General features: G+C 44.8%; 1 protein-coding gene across 3 annotated transcripts in view; it reads left to right on the top strand.

The window, feature by feature from the left end:
* gucy2cb (guanylate cyclase 2Cb) overlaps positions 1-16,860 on the top strand; it is a 57,756-nt gene that overhangs the window by 10,240 nt on the left and 30,656 nt on the right. For all 3 annotated transcript variants that reach the window (XR_008565515.2, XM_054749025.2, XM_070545514.1), the window contains exons 7-10: positions 382-496; positions 750-891; positions 1,253-1,335; positions 1,410-1,518. Coding sequence is in view for 2 of the 3 variants with exons in the window: in XM_054749025.2 (XP_054605000.1) it covers positions 382-496; positions 750-891; positions 1,253-1,335; positions 1,410-1,518 (449 nt within the window). In the remaining variant the exon portion in view is untranslated. The remainder of the gene's footprint in view (positions 1-381; positions 497-749; positions 892-1,252; positions 1,336-1,409; positions 1,519-16,860) is intronic.

Raw genomic sequence — 16,860 nt, 5'->3', positions numbered from 1 at the left:
CTCATAGGTTAGATGCCCGCCCCGAGGCGGACGACACTTAATTTTGATGGTTAGCAAACACCTGAGTTAGCTTTGTTCTGCTCTTTTTGCTGATTCAACTTTTCCCGGGATCCACTGATGGCCTTTTTTGTTCATTTTCTTTTTCCCTTTCCTCACATCTTTTGCTTTTCTCATTTTAATGATTTTTTGAATTTATTTGTTTTTGATTATTTTTGTTCCTGAGTGAAGTTTTTATTTATCGCAAGTAATATCGTCATCGCAATATTAATCATTGTTATTGAATATTGTAGGCTTTCCTTATATCGTGCAGCCCTAATTATTATCAGTTTTTAATTGCATGCAGGATTTAAAAGCCTTATGTTCTGTCTTCCCTCTGCACAGTGATGTTTACTACACCAACATGTCGTCACTGCAAGAGATGAAGAACGTGTTGGTGCTGACCATGCCAAACAGCAGAAAGTATACCATCAACTCCGACCTCACTGACAACAACACGGTGAGGATGCAGGACATAAATCCTATTTGAGCCTCATTGTTTCAAAGGAAAAATTATATTTATTGGTGTTTTAGTGGAACCCTGATTTGAGTTTTGTTATTTTTGCGTTTTTTGGCTGTTTAAGGAGATTGATGCTTTTGCACAATTCCTAAAAACAACAGAAGCTGCCCTCCTTTAATCTAAAGAACATGGCTTAAACATTTCCAAGGTTTACTGAAGAAGTACCTCCAGTTATGTGAGTCTGTCGTTGCAGATGAACGACTACATGGCTGCGTACCATGACTCAGTGCTGCATATTGGTCAAGTGATGCGAGAAATAGCTGCAAAAAACCAGACCGAGATTCAACAAATGGACTTTGTGAATGTGAATTACTTCAGGAACACTTCGTTTAACGGTAAGGGTGGAGAAAGAGAGCAGGAACACGTTGTAGTGAGCCTGTCAGGATTTAATCAAACATAATATGAAAGTGGTCACATTTTTATACACCGAGTTAAGGACAGAGTAGATGAAATGCTCTTAAGGTGCACGCTTGGAGCTAAAACTTCATGCAGATGGAATAATTGCCCAAGCCTTCTCAAAAGTCGGATGTCAGCCGTGTGTGCTGACAGCAGTGAGGCTGTCGCTTATTCCTAAGGAGATGTGGGGGTATAGCCTGACAGCTGCATCGCTCCCTGAGTTATTGGTCTTATAGGGAAGTTCAATTGGATTCTCAGACTCAATTAAAGTTTATTTAATTATTATATGCTTTTGCTCAGGTACTGCAGGGGATTATAAACTGGATGTTCACGGAGACAGAGACGCTAATCTGTCAGTTATTTACACCACAACAGGCAATGAGGTAATTTGTTGTTGGTTTAAAAAAATGTTTTTTGATGTCAAACTATTCATTTCTTTCACCCATTTCATCCTCAGTACAAGGTTTTATTCACATTCGACACAGAGTACAACCAAACAAAACTGGTGGACAAGGCTCCTTCTTTTATCTGGGGGAAAAGACTTCCTGAGTACAAACCAGACACAGGTAAAGCCAACACACATCACCTGCACACATGCCTCCTTGTGCTGCATGATCGATGGGAAAAAAAACCCATAGCATTCAACAAAAAGTCTGATTATTTTAGGCAAATCCTTACTAACCACAGTTCATATTTGAAGGAGACTGCAGGCACTGATTTTTGTCCGCAGGTGGGAGAGTTGAGTTGTTTCTCTGTGAATTTTTTTTTACCAACCAATAAATTATAAACCAACACGACCTTTCTCATCAATAATGTCTATCCTAAAATGTCCAGGCACAATCAGGACAAGAAATGTATAAAATAAACCTTTCTGTAACATTCAAGTATTAGTTCAAAACACATGTAGATACTCCATCCATCCATTCATTTTCCTCTGCTTATCTGGGGTTGTGTCACAGAGCAGCAGCTTAGGCAGGGAGGCCCAGACTTCCCTCTCCTCAGCCACTTGGACCAGCTCCTCTGGGGAAATCCCAAGGAGTTCACTGGGCAGCTGAGGAACATAGTTCCTCTAGCAAGTCCTAACCCTAACCCTAACCCTGGGTCTTCCTTTAGGTAGGGATGGGTACCTTTGACATTTGAATCGATTCGGTACTAATTCCCGGTACCTAGGAATCGATACCGGTACTTAACGGTACCAATTTTCGATACTTTTGAGTGTTTATTATTTTAATTCTCTTTTATAATAAAATATGTATTTTTCTCAATATATAACAATATTTGATAAATATCACGATAAATAGCATTCAACTGTTTGTATTTTAACATCGTCCTTGTAGTTTTATAAGCTGATAATTAAACTGAAGCAAACATCTTTACTGTGAACTAAATTTACTGTGTATCTTCATTCCTTTTGCCGTTTTTTTTTATTTGATTTTTCCTACTGGGAAGTTAGAATTTCCGAGGAGAAAGCAAACGCACCATTAGCTGATAACAATGGTGGCATAGGAAGCTAACATATCAAGCTAACGTTATCTTAAATAGTTTATTTAACTGCTGGAGCAGATTAAAACGATGATTCCTCACACTTAAATCGTTGTCACTGGTTTCGTCTTCACCCAATCACCCGTCGCATTTAGTAAAGTGAAGCCAAACTTTAGAGCGCGTTCATGTTCTTTTAGTCAGAAATTCGGAGTTCCGAGGAGAAAGCGAACGCACCATTAGCGAAACAGAAGCTAACATATCAAGCTAACGTTATCTTAAACATTTTATTTACCTACCGGAGTAGATTAAGATGAGGATGTCTCACTTAGATCGTTGTCGCTGGTTTCATCATCACCCAGTTACCCATCACATTTAGTGAAGTGGACCCAAGCTTTAGCGTGCGTTCTTTCTACCGTGCTGCTCTGTTTACAACTCGCTCGCAGTGAGCGACGATATAACGCTCTTGCGCATGTGCAGCTGCCTAGGCAAGTTCTCGTTATGAAGGACGGGTACCGAAACGAGGCACCGTTTGAAATGACGTGAATCGGTGCTCGGTTGGTACTATGGAATTCGGTCGGTACCTTAAAAAGTACCGAATTCGGTACCCATCCCTACCTTTAGGTCTTCTCCCGGTTGGACGTGCCCAGAAAACCTCACCAGGGAGGCATCCTGAGTAGATGCCCGAGCCACTTCAACTGGCTCCTCTTGATGTGGAGGAGCAGCTGGTCTACTCTGAGCCCCTGTCGGATGACTGAGCTTCTCACCCTATCTGCAAAAGAGAGGCCAGCCAATCTGCGGAAAAAAATCCATTTTGGCCGCTTGTATCCGCAATCTCGTTCTTTCGGTCACTACCCAAAGCTCGTGACCGGTAAACTGAGAGCTTCACCTTCTGGCTCAGCTCTCTCTTCACCAGGATAGACCGGTACAACGCCCGCATCACTGCAGACGCAGCACCAATCCACCTGTCGATCTCGTGCTCCATCTTTCCCTCACTTGTGAACAAGACCCCGAAACTTAAACTCCTCCACATGAGAGAGGATCTCGTCCCTGACCTGGAGAAGGCATTCTACCCTTTTCCAATTCAAAACCACTCAGCTGCAGACCGCTACAGTGAGAGCCGGAGATCACGTTCTGATGATGCCAACAGGACCACATGATCTGCAATAAGCAGAGACTCAATCAATAGACCACCCAAACAGATCCCCTCAACACCATGGCTGCGCCTCGAAAACCTGTCCATGAAAGTCATGAGCAGAATCAACAAGGGGCAGCATTGGAGGAGTCCAACTTTAAATGGGAATGAGCCGGCAGTGCAGACCAAACTCTGACACCAGTCATACATGGACCTAACAGCCCGTATTAAAGGGCCTGATACCCCATACTCACAAAATACCCCCCATAGGGCCCTGTACAGGATGCTGTCAAACACCTTCTCAAAAGCCACAAAACACATGTAGATTGGTTGGGCTAACTCCCACACACGCTTCAGGACCTCCCTAAGGGTATAGAGCTGGTCCAGTGAGCCAGGAAGAAAGCCACATTGTTCCTCCTGAATCCGAGGTTCAACTATCCAATGAACCCTCCTCTCCAGAACCTCTGAATAGACTTTACCAGGAAGGCTCAGGAGTGTGATCTCCCTGTAGTTGGAACACACCCTGCAGTCCCCTTTTTAAAGGCACAGTTTTGGTTTGCTTTTAGCACCCCCTAGTGTCAGTTTAGTAGAACCAAAACCTAAACTTCTCTCCTTGCTGTGCGTTCACCTTTTTATACCTTAATCTAAAAGCTGAAATGTCTTCTCAGCCTTCTTTAGTGTCTACAGGATTGATTCATCACTAAATAAAACGAATTGCTGTGTTCCTGATCTAAAACATGTAGGAAACGTGCTGGAAGCAGACTGCAGCACCAGTTATGTCACTTCAATTTTTTTCAAGTCCAACAGGAGGCGGCCTGCCAGTATGAAGTTGCAAGTGTGATTTTCTAGCCACAGCGGTGGTGGGGGTCTGAATGATTTTCATTACCATGTAAAGGGTCCTTTTAGCACATACTGGCTCAAGAAAATGATTTGAATACATGAACATTTTGCAGAGTATCCCTTTAAAAAGAAGGACCACCGCCCCAATCTGCCAATCATGTGGAACTTTTCCCGATGTTCACGCGATATTGCAGAGCTGTGTCAACCAACACAGCCCCACAGCATCCAGAGCCTTAAGGAACTCCCAGCAGATCTCATCCACCCCACGGGTCTTACCACCGAGGAGTTTTTGACCACCTCAGCGACCTCAGCACCAACGATTGGAGAGCCCACTTCCAAAGTTCCCAAACTCAGCTGTCTCACTGGAAGACATGCCGGTGGGACTGAGGAGGTCTTCAAAGTATTTTGCCCACCGATCCACTACATCCCGAGTCGAGGTCAGTAGCACAACATTACTCCCATAAACAGTGTTGGAAGAATATTACTTTCCTCTCTTGAGATGGTGGACCTGAATCTTCTCTAAGCTGTATGGAAGTCTTGCTCCCACACCCAGATTTTTGCCTCTATGACCACCCGAGCCACATTCAGCTTGGACTGCCGGTACCCATCAGCTGCCTCTGGAGTCCCACAGGCCAAAAGGACCTGACAGGACTCTTTCTTTGGCTTGACAGCATCCCTAACGATGGAAGCATCCTCCTCCACCATCGAAGTAAACCATCAGGTAGTGGTCAGTTGACAGCTGCGCCTCTCTCTTCACTCGAGTGTCCAAGACATGCGGCCGCAGATCAGATGAGACGACAACGAAGTCGATCATCGCGCTGTGGCCCAAGGTATCCTGGTGCCAAGGGCACTTATAGACACCTTCATGCCTGAACGTAGGGTTCATTATGGACAATCCACAGGAGTCAGATCAGGGGTAATGTTCCTCCTAACCACACCCCTCCATGTCTCACTGTCATTGCCCATAAGCCTAACCCAGTAGCAGTAAGGGTTAATCCTAACCCTTCCAATAAACAGAAGTATGATGTCATAGTCACTGTATTGTGTAAACATTGTTCTGGTTACCCATAATGCTCGGGGTGAGGTTATCTTCTAGTGCTTCTGCCTGACAGTTTAAAACCAATGTCTGCCTTTAACTGAATGCCAACACGATGTACTATCAAGTAGCAATAGAGTGATAAGGATGTCTTAAGATGTGGGCAATATGCCAGTTAGACAGATTTAAAAGGGGAGGGGGGTGGGGGGGATTAAAGGAACAAGATATTAACCTAGTATGTGCTTGTATGTGTATATATGTATGTATATAGATCTGTAACTTAATGCTTCTTTCTGTGTAAATTGTTTTCTTTTTCTATTTTTTTTCTCAAATTCATGGGTTGAGATTTTGTCGGCCAACAGGTCCAGGAACTATATTGTTCAATTTCCTTAAGAATCATATGATTATTTCATTTGTATTAATGCTATTTTAGTTAAAAGGGGCAGACAACATAAGTTTTTCTTCTTTCTGTCCCCTTTTTCATTTTGGCTTGCAGAAATTTAGTTAGGCCCGAGCAGCGAAAGCGCTGCGAAGGCCTCTTGTTTTTGCTCTGATTAGGCCCGAGCAGCGAAAGCGCTGCGAAGGCCTCTTGTTTTTGCTCTGATTATTATTAGGCCCGAGCAGCGAAAGCGCTGCGAAGGCCTCTTGTTTTTGCTCTGATTATTATTATTTTTTGTTATTCCGTGCCCCCTTTGAACAGCTTTTTGGGGACCTTAACATACCCCAAAACTCACAATATTTTGCACACTTGTCAGGCCTGGTGAAAAATTTGATATTTTAAAGGTCCCAAAAAAATCGCAAAGAAAATGGCTGAACAGCGCCCCCTACAAAGTGAAAAAAACCCCTCTCCATAAAGCTTAGTTTATCGTACAGTTATGAAATTTGGTACACTTGTAGTACTCAACAGTCCGCACAGAAAAGTCTCTTGCAACCATGGTCAATATCAAACAGGAAGTCGGCCATTTTGGGTTGAAATGGCGATTTTTTGCCGTTTTTGCCGTTTTTAGGGTCCGTTTCTGATTGGATTGCTCGATCATTTTTCGCACGATCGTCTCAAAAATTGTGTAAAATTGCTCAGAAGGGATGGGCGAACAAAATGAGATAAGGATTCTGAGTTTTCGTATATGTTGAAGGGGCGGAGCCAGGCCTCGAAGTTTGACTACTCGCCAAAAATATTTAAATTGCTATAACTTCATAACTGAATGGAATAGAGTTACCAAACTTTCTGTGGTCATTCGTCATCCACCCACAAAGTAAATTGAAAGGTCGGATGATGACATCACACAAGCCCCGCCCCCTCAGGACCAAAAAGATCAAGTTTTACTGTGAAAGGTCCCAAATTGCCCCATTTCACTTAATCACCACAAATTTGTAGCTGGTAACTCAAGACAAGTGGGGGTTGCTTGGCGTCACTTTATGGGAGTTTTCGGCAGAGGGCGGGGCTGTGGTGGCGCGGCGAATTCAGGCGTACCGCCTTGGCCTTACGTTTGCCTCCCATTTCGTCATTTCCAAAGATATCGTCACGAAACTTCTTGTGAGTGATCCTAGTCCGGCCCCCCAAAAGATCTGATGTGAACATCTGGTGGGCGTGGCCTATTTTCTGAAATAGCGCCCCCTAGGACCATTAAAACTATTAGCCCCAAGCCATGCTTTGACTGAGGATTACGAAATTTGGTACACTAATGTGGTGTCTCAGGACCTACAAAAAAGTCTCTTGGAGTCAAGTTCAAAGTCGCACAGGAAGTCGGCCATTTTGGATCAAGTACGCGATTTAGTGGTTTTCGCACACGTTGTTTGGAGAGTGATGCTCCGTCGCCCTTTTCACCAATCTCCTTCAAACTTCTGCTATATACCCTTAAGACATAGGGGAAAAAATTCAACCGTCGGATTTTTCAAAAGTTGAAAGGTGTGGGCGTGGCTAAGCCTCAAACTTTGACCTGTCGCCACGCTACTCTTTTTTTCACAGCTCCCTACTGGACTCCTTTTACCCAATCACCAGGATTCTGTGGCAAACAGCAGTAGACAAGTTGAGGTTACTTGGTCTCCAGTACTGGCAGGTTTTGAAAAAAGGCGGGGCTTTGGGACCATGGCGAAAATCGCCATCACGCCATGGAAATACGTTTGTCTCTCATTTCTTCAGTTATCGTGATATTGCTACGAAACTTCTGGTGAGTGATCCTAGTCTGAGCTCCAAGAGAAATAGACAGCTGAATTTTGTGGGCGTGGCCTATGTTTTGAAATAGCGCCCCCTAGGACCATTTAAACTATTAGCCCCAAGCCATGCTTTGACTGAGGATTACGAAATTTGGTACACTAATGTGGTGTCTCAGGACCTACAAAAAAGTCTCTTGAAGTCAAGTTCAAAGTCGCACAGGAAGTCGGCCATTTTGGATCAAGTACGCGATTTAGTGGTTTTCGCACACGTTGTTTGGAGAGTGATGCTCCGTCGCCCTTTTCACCAATCTCCTTCAAACTTCTGCTATATACCCTTAAGACATAGGGGAAAAAATTTAACCGTCGGATTTTTCAAAAGTTGAAAGGTGTGGGCGTGGCTAAGCCTCAAACTTTGACCTGTCGCCACGCTACTCTTTTTTTCACAGCTCCCTACTGGACTCCTTTTACCCAATCACCAGGATTCTGTGGCAAACAGCAGTAGACAAGTTGAGGTTACTTGGTCTCCAGTACTGGCAGGTTTTGAAAAAAGGCGGGGCTTTGGGACCATGGCGAAAATCGCCATCACGCCATGGAAATACGTTTGTCTCATTTCTTCAGTTATCGTGATATTGCTACGAAACTTCTGGTGAGTGATCCTAGTCTGAGCTCCAAGAGAAATAGACAGCTGAAGTTTGTGGGCGTGGCCTATATTCTTAAATAGCGCCCCCTAGAGCCATTAAAACTTTCAGCCCCAAGCCATGCTTTGACTGAGGATTACGAAATTTGGTACACTAATGTGGGGTCTCAGGACCTACAAAAAAGTCTCTTGGAGCCAAGCGTAAAGTCGCACAGGAAGTCGGCCATTTTGGTGCAAGTACGTGATTTAGTGGTTTTCGCACACATTGTTTGGAGAGTGATGCTCCGTCGCCCTTTTCACCAATCACCTTCAAACTTCTGCAATACACTCTTAAGACATAGGGGAAAAAATTCAACCGTCGGATTTTTCAAAAGTTGAAAGGTGTGGGCGTGGCTAAGCCTCAAACGTTGACCTTTCGCCATTACTTTACTTGACTTAATAACTCCCATGTGCATGATCAGATCTTTTTCGAACTTTGTCTGTGTGATCATTGACCATATCTGTAAACAATGACAATGTGGACAGCTGACATCACCTAAGCCCCGCCCCCTGACTACAGGAATTTATTTTTTATGCTGAAATGCCCATATTTGTCCCCTCTAATTTAGTCAACATGACCCTAAGGTCATGCACTGTCTTCATGATGCTGTAATGACCATTCAGATCTGATAGCTTTCCAGAAAGGGAGGGGCTTTGATGCCATGGCGAATTCTGGCGTAACGCCGTAATCTTAATATTCAATTTAATGGTGAGCTCAGAGGGGATGCTGAGTCAGGGTGAGGTGCAGACTAGGAGGCCATTCGCGGTTTCTGGTGTCGGGGTGGTTGACGTTTCTGTTCTGTCAGACGTGCACTGGTGCGACGGCAGACCGGAGCGGCGCGGAGCTGCGAGGGCCGAACGACGCTGCTTGCAGCTTTAATTATTATTCTTTTTTCTTCCGCGTCTTTGGGTGGCCTTTAGGGGGTCTTAGCATATCCAAAAAGTCACCAAATTCTGGCTCAATATAGAAAGTGCGTGAAATTTACGTATTTCACTGGCGATGTGAAAGTTCATAAAAAAGTGGCTCGACAGTGCCCCCTAGAAAGTGAAAAATACCCCTCTCCATAAAGCTTAGTTTATCGTACAGTTATGAAATTTGGTATACTGATAATACTCAACAGTCCGCACAGAAAAGCCTCTTGCAACCATGGTCAATATAAAACAGGAAGTCGGCCATTTTGGGTTGAAATGAGGATTTTTAGCCGTTTTGGCCAATTCTAGGGTCTATATTTGGTTGAACAGTTTGGTCATTTTTCGCACCATCGTCTCAAAAATAGTGCGAGATCGAACAGAAGCGATGGACGATTCAAATGAGACAATAAAATTGACTTTTCGTAAATACTGAAGGGGCGGGGCCAGGCCTCAAAGTTCGAGCACTCGCCAAAAAAATTCAAATTGCTATAATTTCACAAATGAAAGAATTACAGTTAAAACAATTTCTAAGGACAATTGCCATCGCCCCCCGAAGACAAATGAATGGTCGATAGATGATGTCACACAAGCCCCGCCCCCTCAGGACTTAAAAGGTCAAGTTTTACTGGGAAATTTTCCAAAATTCGCCCTTTCAAATAATCACCCCAAATTTGTAGCAGGTAACTGAAGACAAGTTGGGGTTGCTTGGCGTCACTTTATGGGAGTTTTCTGCAGAAGGCGGGGCTGTGGCGGCGCGGCGAAGTCAGGTGTACCGCTTAGGCCTTACGTTTGCCTCCCATTTCGTCATTTCTAAAGATATCGCCACAAAACTTCTTGGGAGTGATCCTAGTCCTGCCCCCCAAAAAATGTGATGTGAAAATCCTGTGGGCGTGGCCTATTTTCTGAAATAGCGCCTTCTAGGAACATTAAAACTGTCAGCCCCAAGCCAGGCTTTGACTGAGGATTACGAAATTTGGTACACTAATGTGGTGTCTCAGGACCTACAAAAAAGTCTCTTGGAGCCAAGTGCATTGTCGCACAGGAAGTCGGCCATTTTGGTCCAAGTACTCGATTTAGTGGTTTTCGCACACGTTGTTTGGAGAGTGATGCTCCATCGCCCTTTTCACCAATCGCCTTCAAACTTCTGCTATAGACTCTTAAGACATAAAGGAAAAAATTCAACCGTCGGATTTTAAATAAGTATAAAGGTGTGGGCGTGGCTAAGCCTCAAACTTTGACCTGTCACCACGCCACTCTTTTTTTTCACAGCTACCTATTGGACTCCTTTTACCCAATCGCCAGCAATCTCTGGCGAATAGCAGCTGACAAGTTGAGGTCACTTAGTCTCCAGTACTGGCAGGTTTTGAAAAAAGGCGGGGCTTTGGGAGCATGGCAAAATTCACCATCACGCCATGGCAATACGTTTGCCTCTCATTTCTTCAATTATCGTGCCATCACCACAAAATGTCTGGTGAGTGATCCTAGTCTGACCCCCAATAGATTTGGACAGCTGTAGTTTGTGGGCGTGGCCTATTTTCTGAAATGGCGCCCTCTAGGACCATTAAAACTGTCAGCCCCTAGCCATGCTTTGACTGAGGAGTACGAAATCTGGTACACTAATGTGGTGTCTCCGGTCCTACAAAAAAGTCTCTTGGAGCCAAGTGCAAAGTCGCACAGGAAGTCGGCCATTTTGGTCCAAGTAGTCGATTTAGTGGTTTTCGCACACGTTGTTTGGAGAGTGTTACACCATTGCCCTTTTCACCAATCACCTTCAAACTTCTGCTATAGACTCTTAAGACAAAGGGGAAAAAATTCAACCTACGGATTTTAAATAAGTATAAAGGTGTGGGCGTGGCTAAGCCTCAAACTTTGACCTGTCGCAACGCCACTCTTTTTTTCACAGCTCCCTATTGGACTCCTTTTAACCAATCACCAGCAATCACTGGCAAATAGCAGCAGACAAGTTGAGGTCACTTGGTCTATAGTACTGGCAGGTTTCGAATAAAGGCGGGGCTTTGGGAGCATGGCGAAATTCGCCATCACGCCATGGAAATACGTTTGTCTCTCATTTCTTCAATCATTGTGACATCGCCACACAATTTCTGATGAGTGATCCTACTCTGACCCCTAATAGAATTGGACAGCTGAAGTTTGTGGGCGTGGCCTATTTTCTGAAATAGCGCCCCCTAGGACCATTAAAACTGTCAGCCCCAAGCCGTGCTTTGACTGAGGATCAGGAACTTTGGCACACTAATGTAGTGTCTCAGGACCTACAAAAAAGTCTCATGGAGCCAAGCGCAATGTCGCACAGGAGGTCGGCCATTTTGGTCCAAGTACTCGATTTAGTGGTTTTCGCACACGTTATTAGGAGAATGATGTCTCGTCGCCCTTTCCACCGATCACCTTCAAACTCTTGCTATATACTCTTAAGACATAGAGGAAAAGATTCAACCGTCGGATTTTAAATAAGTATAAAGGTGTGGGCGTGGCTAACCCTCAAACTTTGACCAGTCGCCATTACGTTACTTGACTCAATAACTCCCTTGTGCATGATCAGATCAATTTCAAACTTTGTCCGTGTGATCACTGACCACATCTGAAGACAGTGACAATGTGGACAGCTGGCATCATCTAAGCCCCGCCCCCTGACTACAGGAAGTCTTCTGTTTTATGGTGAAATGCCCATATTTGTCCCCTCTAATTTAGTCAACATGACACTAAGGTCATGCACTGTCTTCATGATGTTGTAATGACTATTCAGATCTGATAGCTTTTCAGAAAGGGAGGAGCTTTGATGCCATGGCGATTTCTGGCGTGACGCTGTGACCTTACGTTTGACTGTAACTTCCACAAACAGCCTCCGATTTGCCAGAGACTGAACATCACATCACCAGTGTGGTAAAGATAGAGTATCTCCTAGTGGTGAGACGTGTAATGCTGGGCTCAGAGGGGATGCTGAATCAGGGTGAGGTGTGGACGAGGAGGCCGTTCACGGTTTCTGGTGTTGGGGTGGTTGACTTTCTGTTCTGCCAGACGTGCCCTGGTGCCCCCGGCTGCCGGCCAGGATGGACAAGCGCGGAGCTGGGTTTGGAGAGCGTCGGGGATGGAGCGGAGGGGGTGCGGAAGGAGGGCGAGCAGCTTCGCTGCGAGGGCCGAACGACGCTGCTTGCAGCTTTAATTAGGCCCGAGCAGCGAAAGCGCTGCGAAGGCCTCTTGTTTTTGCTCTGATTATTATTAGGCCCGAGCAGCGAAAGCGCTGCGAAGGCCTCTTGTTTTTGCTCTGATTATTATTATTTTTTGTTATTCCGTGCCCCCTTTGAACAGCTTTTTGGGGACCTTAACATACCCCAAAACTCACAATATTTTGCACACTTGTCAGGCCTGGTGAAAAATTTGATATTTTAAAGGTCCCGAAAAAATCGCAAAGAAAATGGCTGAACAGCGCCCCCTACAAAGTGAAAAAAACCCCTCTCCATAAAGCTTAGTTTATCGTACAGTTATGAAATTTGGTACACTTGTAGTACTCAACAGTCCGCACAGAAAAGTCTCTTGCAACCATGGTCAATATCAAACAGGAAGTCGGCCATTTTGGGTTGAAGTGGCGATTTTTTGCCGTTTTTGCCGTTTTTAGGGTCCGTTTCTGATTGGATTGCTCGATCATTTTTCGCACGATCGTCTCAAAAATTGTGTAAAATTGCTCAGAAGGGATGGGCGAACAAAATGAGATAAGGATTCTGAGTTTTCGTATATGTTGAAGGGGCGGAGCCAGGCCTCGAAGTTTGACTACTCGCCAAAAATATTTAAATTGCTATAACTTCATAACTGAATGGAATAGAGTTACCAAACTTTCTGTGGTCATTCGGCATCCACCCACAAAGTAAATTGAATGGTCGGATGATGACATCACACAAGCCCCGCCCCCTCAGGACCAAAAAGATCAAGTTTTACTGTGAAAGGTCCCAAATTGCCCCATTTCACTTAATCACCACAAATTTATAGCTGGTAACTCAAGACAAGTGGGGGTTGCTTGGCGTCACTTTATGGGAGTTTTCGGCAGAGGGCGGGGCTGTGGCGGCGCGGCGAATTCAGGCGTACCGCCTTGGCCTTACGTTTGCCTCCCATTTCGTCATTTCCAACGATATCGTCACGAAACTTCTTGTGAGTGATCCTAGTCCGGCCCCCCAAAAGATCTGATGTGAACATCTGGTGGGCGTGGCCTATTTTCTGAAATAGCGCCCCCTAGGACCATTAAAACTGTCAGCCCCAAGCCATGCTTTGACTGAGGATTACGAAATTTGGTACACTAATGTGGTGTCTCAGGACCTACAAAAAAGTCTCTTGAAGCCAAGTGCAAAGTCGCACAGGAAGTCGGCCATTTTGGTCCAAGTGCGCGATTTAGTGGTTTTCACACACGTTGTTTGGAGAGTGATACTCCGTCGCCCTTTTCACCAATCACTTTCAAACTTCTGCTATATAGTCTTAAGACATAGAGGAAAAAATTCAACCGTCGGATTTTTAATAAGTATAAAGGTGTGGGCGTGGCTAAGCCTCAAACTTTGACCTTTCGCCACGCCACTCTTTTTTTCACAGCTCCTTATTGGACTCCTTTTACCCAATCACCAGGAATCTCTGGTAAATAGCAGCAGGCAAGTTGAGGTCACTTGGTCTCCAGTACTGGAAGGTTTTGAAAAAAGGCGGGGCTTTGGGAGCATGGCGAAATTCGCCATCACGCCATGGAAATACGTTTGCCTCTCATTTCTTCATTTATCGTGATATCATTACGAAACTTCTGGTGAGTGATCCTAGTCTGACCCCAAAGAGACATAGACAGCTGAAATATGTGGGCGTGGCCTAATTTCTGAAATAGCGCCCCCTAGGACCATTTAAACTAATAGCCCCAAGCCATGCTTTGACTGAGGATTACGAAATTTGGTACACTAATGTGGTGTCCCAGGGCCTACAAAAAAGTCTCTTGGAGCCAAGCACAAAATTGCACAGGAAGTCGGCCATTTTGGTCCAAGTACGCGATTTAGTGGTTTTCGCACACGTTGTTTGGAGAGTGATGCTCCGTCGCCCTTTTCACCAATCGCCTTCAAACTTCTGTTATATACTCTTAAGGCATAGGGGAAAAAATTCAACCGTCGGATTTTTCAAAAGTTGAAAGGTGTGGGCGTGGCTAAGCCTCAAACTTTGACCTGTCGCCGCACCACTCTTTTTTTCACAGCTCCCTACTGGACTCCTTTTACCCAATCAGCAGGAGTCTCTGGCAAATAGCAGTAGACAACTTGAGGTCACTTGGTATCCAGTACTGGAAGGTTTCAAAAAAAGGCGGGGCTTTGGGAGCATGGCGAAAATCGCCATCACGCCATGGAAATACGTTTGCCTCTCATTTCTTCATTTATCGTGATATCGTTACGAAACTTCTGGTGAGTGATCCTAGTCTGACCCCAAAGAGACATAGACAGCTGAAATATGTGGGCGTGGCCTAATTTCTGAAATAGCGCCCCCTAGGACCATTTAAACTAATAGCCCCAAGCCATGCTTTCACTGAGGATTACGAAATTTGGTACACTAATGTGGTGTCCCAGGACCTACAAAAAAGTCTCTTGGAGCCAAGCACAAAATTGCACAGGAAGTCGGCCATTTTGGTCCAAGTACGCGATTTAGTGGTTTTCGCACACGTTGTTTGGAGAGTGATGCTCCGTCGCCCTTTTCACCAATCGCCTTCAAACTTCTGCTATATACTCTTAAGGCATAGGGGAAAAAATTCAACCGTCGGATTTTTCAAAAGTTGAAAGGTGTGGGCGTGGCTAAGCCTCAAACTTTGACCTTTCGCCATTACTTGACTTAATAACTCCCATGTGCATGATCAGATCTTTTTCGAACTTTGTCTGTGTGATCATTGACCATATCTGTAAACAATGACAATGTGGACAGCTGACATCATCTAAGCCCCGCCCCCTGACTAAAGGAAGTTATTATTTTATGCTGAAATGCCCATATTTGTCCCCTCTAATTTAGTCAACATGACACCTAGGTCATGCACTGTCTTCATGATGCTGTAATGGCCATTCAAATCTGATAGCTTTCCAGAAAGGGAGGGGCTTTGATGCCATGGCGAATTCTTGCGTATGCCGTAACCTTACAATTCAATTTAATGGTGAGCTCAGAGGGGATGCTTAGTCAGGGTGAGGTGCGGACTAGGAGGCCATTTGCTGTTTCCGGTGACGGGATGATTGACGTTTCTGTTCTGCCAGACATGCCCTGGTGCCCCGGGCTGCCAGCCAGGCCGGAGCGGCGCGGAGCTGCGAGGGCCGAACGACGCTGCTTGCAGCTTTAATTATTTTTTGTTATTCCGTGCCCCCTTTGAACAGCTTTTTGGGGACCTTAACATACCCCAAAACTCACAATATTTTGCACACTTGTCAGGCCTGGTGAAAAATTTGATATTTTAAAGGTCCCAAAAAAATCGCAAAGAAAATGGCTGAACAGCGCCCCCTACAAAGTGAAAAAAAACCCTCTCCATAAAGCTTAGTTTATCGTACAGTTATGAAATTTGGTACACTTGTAGTACTCAACAGTCCGCACAGAAAAGTCTCTTGCAACCATGGTCAATATCAAACAGGAAGTCGGCCATTTTGGGTTGAAATGGCGATTTTTTGCCGTTTTTGCCGTTTTTAGGGTCCGTTTCTGATTGGATTGCTCGATCATTTTTCGCACGATCGTCTCAAAAATTGTGTAAAATTGCTCAGAAGGGATGGGCGAACAAAATGAGATAAGGATTCTGAGTTTTCGTATATGTTGAAGGGGCGGAGCCAGGCCTCGAAGTTTGACTACTCGCCAAAAATATTTAAATTGCTATAACTTCATAACTGAATGGAATAGAGTTACCAAACTTTCTGTGGTCATTCGTCATCCACCCACAAAGTAAATTGAAAGGTCGGATGATGACATCACACAAGCCCCGCCCCCTCAGGACCAAAAAGATCAAGTTTTACTGTGAAAGGTCCCAAATTGCCCCATTTCACTTAATCACCACAAATTTGTAGCTGGTAACTCAAGACAAGTGGGGGTTGCTTGGCGTCACTTTATGGGAGTTTTCGGCAGAGGGCGGGGCTGTGGTGGCGCGGCGAATTCAGGCGTACCGCCTTGGCCTTACGTTTGCCTCCCATTTCGTCATTTCCAAAGATATCGTCACGAAACTTCTTGTGAGTGATCCTAGTCCGGCCCCCCAAAAGATCTGATGTGAACATCTGGTGGGCGTGGCCTATTTTCTGAAATAGCGCCCCCTAGGACCATTAAAACTATTAGCCCCAAGCCATGCTTTGACTGAGGATTACGAAATTTGGTACACTAATGTGGTGTCTCAGGACCTACAAAAAAGTCTCTTGGAGTCAAGTTCAAAGTCGCACAGGAAGTCGGCCATTTTGGATCAAGTACGCGATTTAGTGGTTTTCGCACACGTTGTTTGGAGAGTGATGCTCCGTCGCCCTTTTCACCAATCTCCTTCAAACTTCTGCTATATACCCTTAAGACATAGGGGAAAAAATTCAACCGTCGGATTTTTCAAAAGTTGAAAGGTGTGGGCGTGGCTAAGCCTCAAACTTTGACCTGTCGCCACGCTACTCTTTTTTTCACAGCTCCCTACTGGACTCCTTTTACCCAATCACCAGGAT

Source organism: Nothobranchius furzeri, chromosome 16, assembly GCF_043380555.1.
Source record: "Nothobranchius furzeri strain GRZ-AD chromosome 16, NfurGRZ-RIMD1, whole genome shotgun sequence".
Lineage (NCBI taxonomy): Eukaryota > Metazoa > Chordata > Actinopteri > Cyprinodontiformes > Nothobranchiidae > Nothobranchius > Nothobranchius furzeri.
Note: the sequence above shows the minus strand (reverse complement) of the source record. Positions and strands in the feature narration are given on the sequence as shown.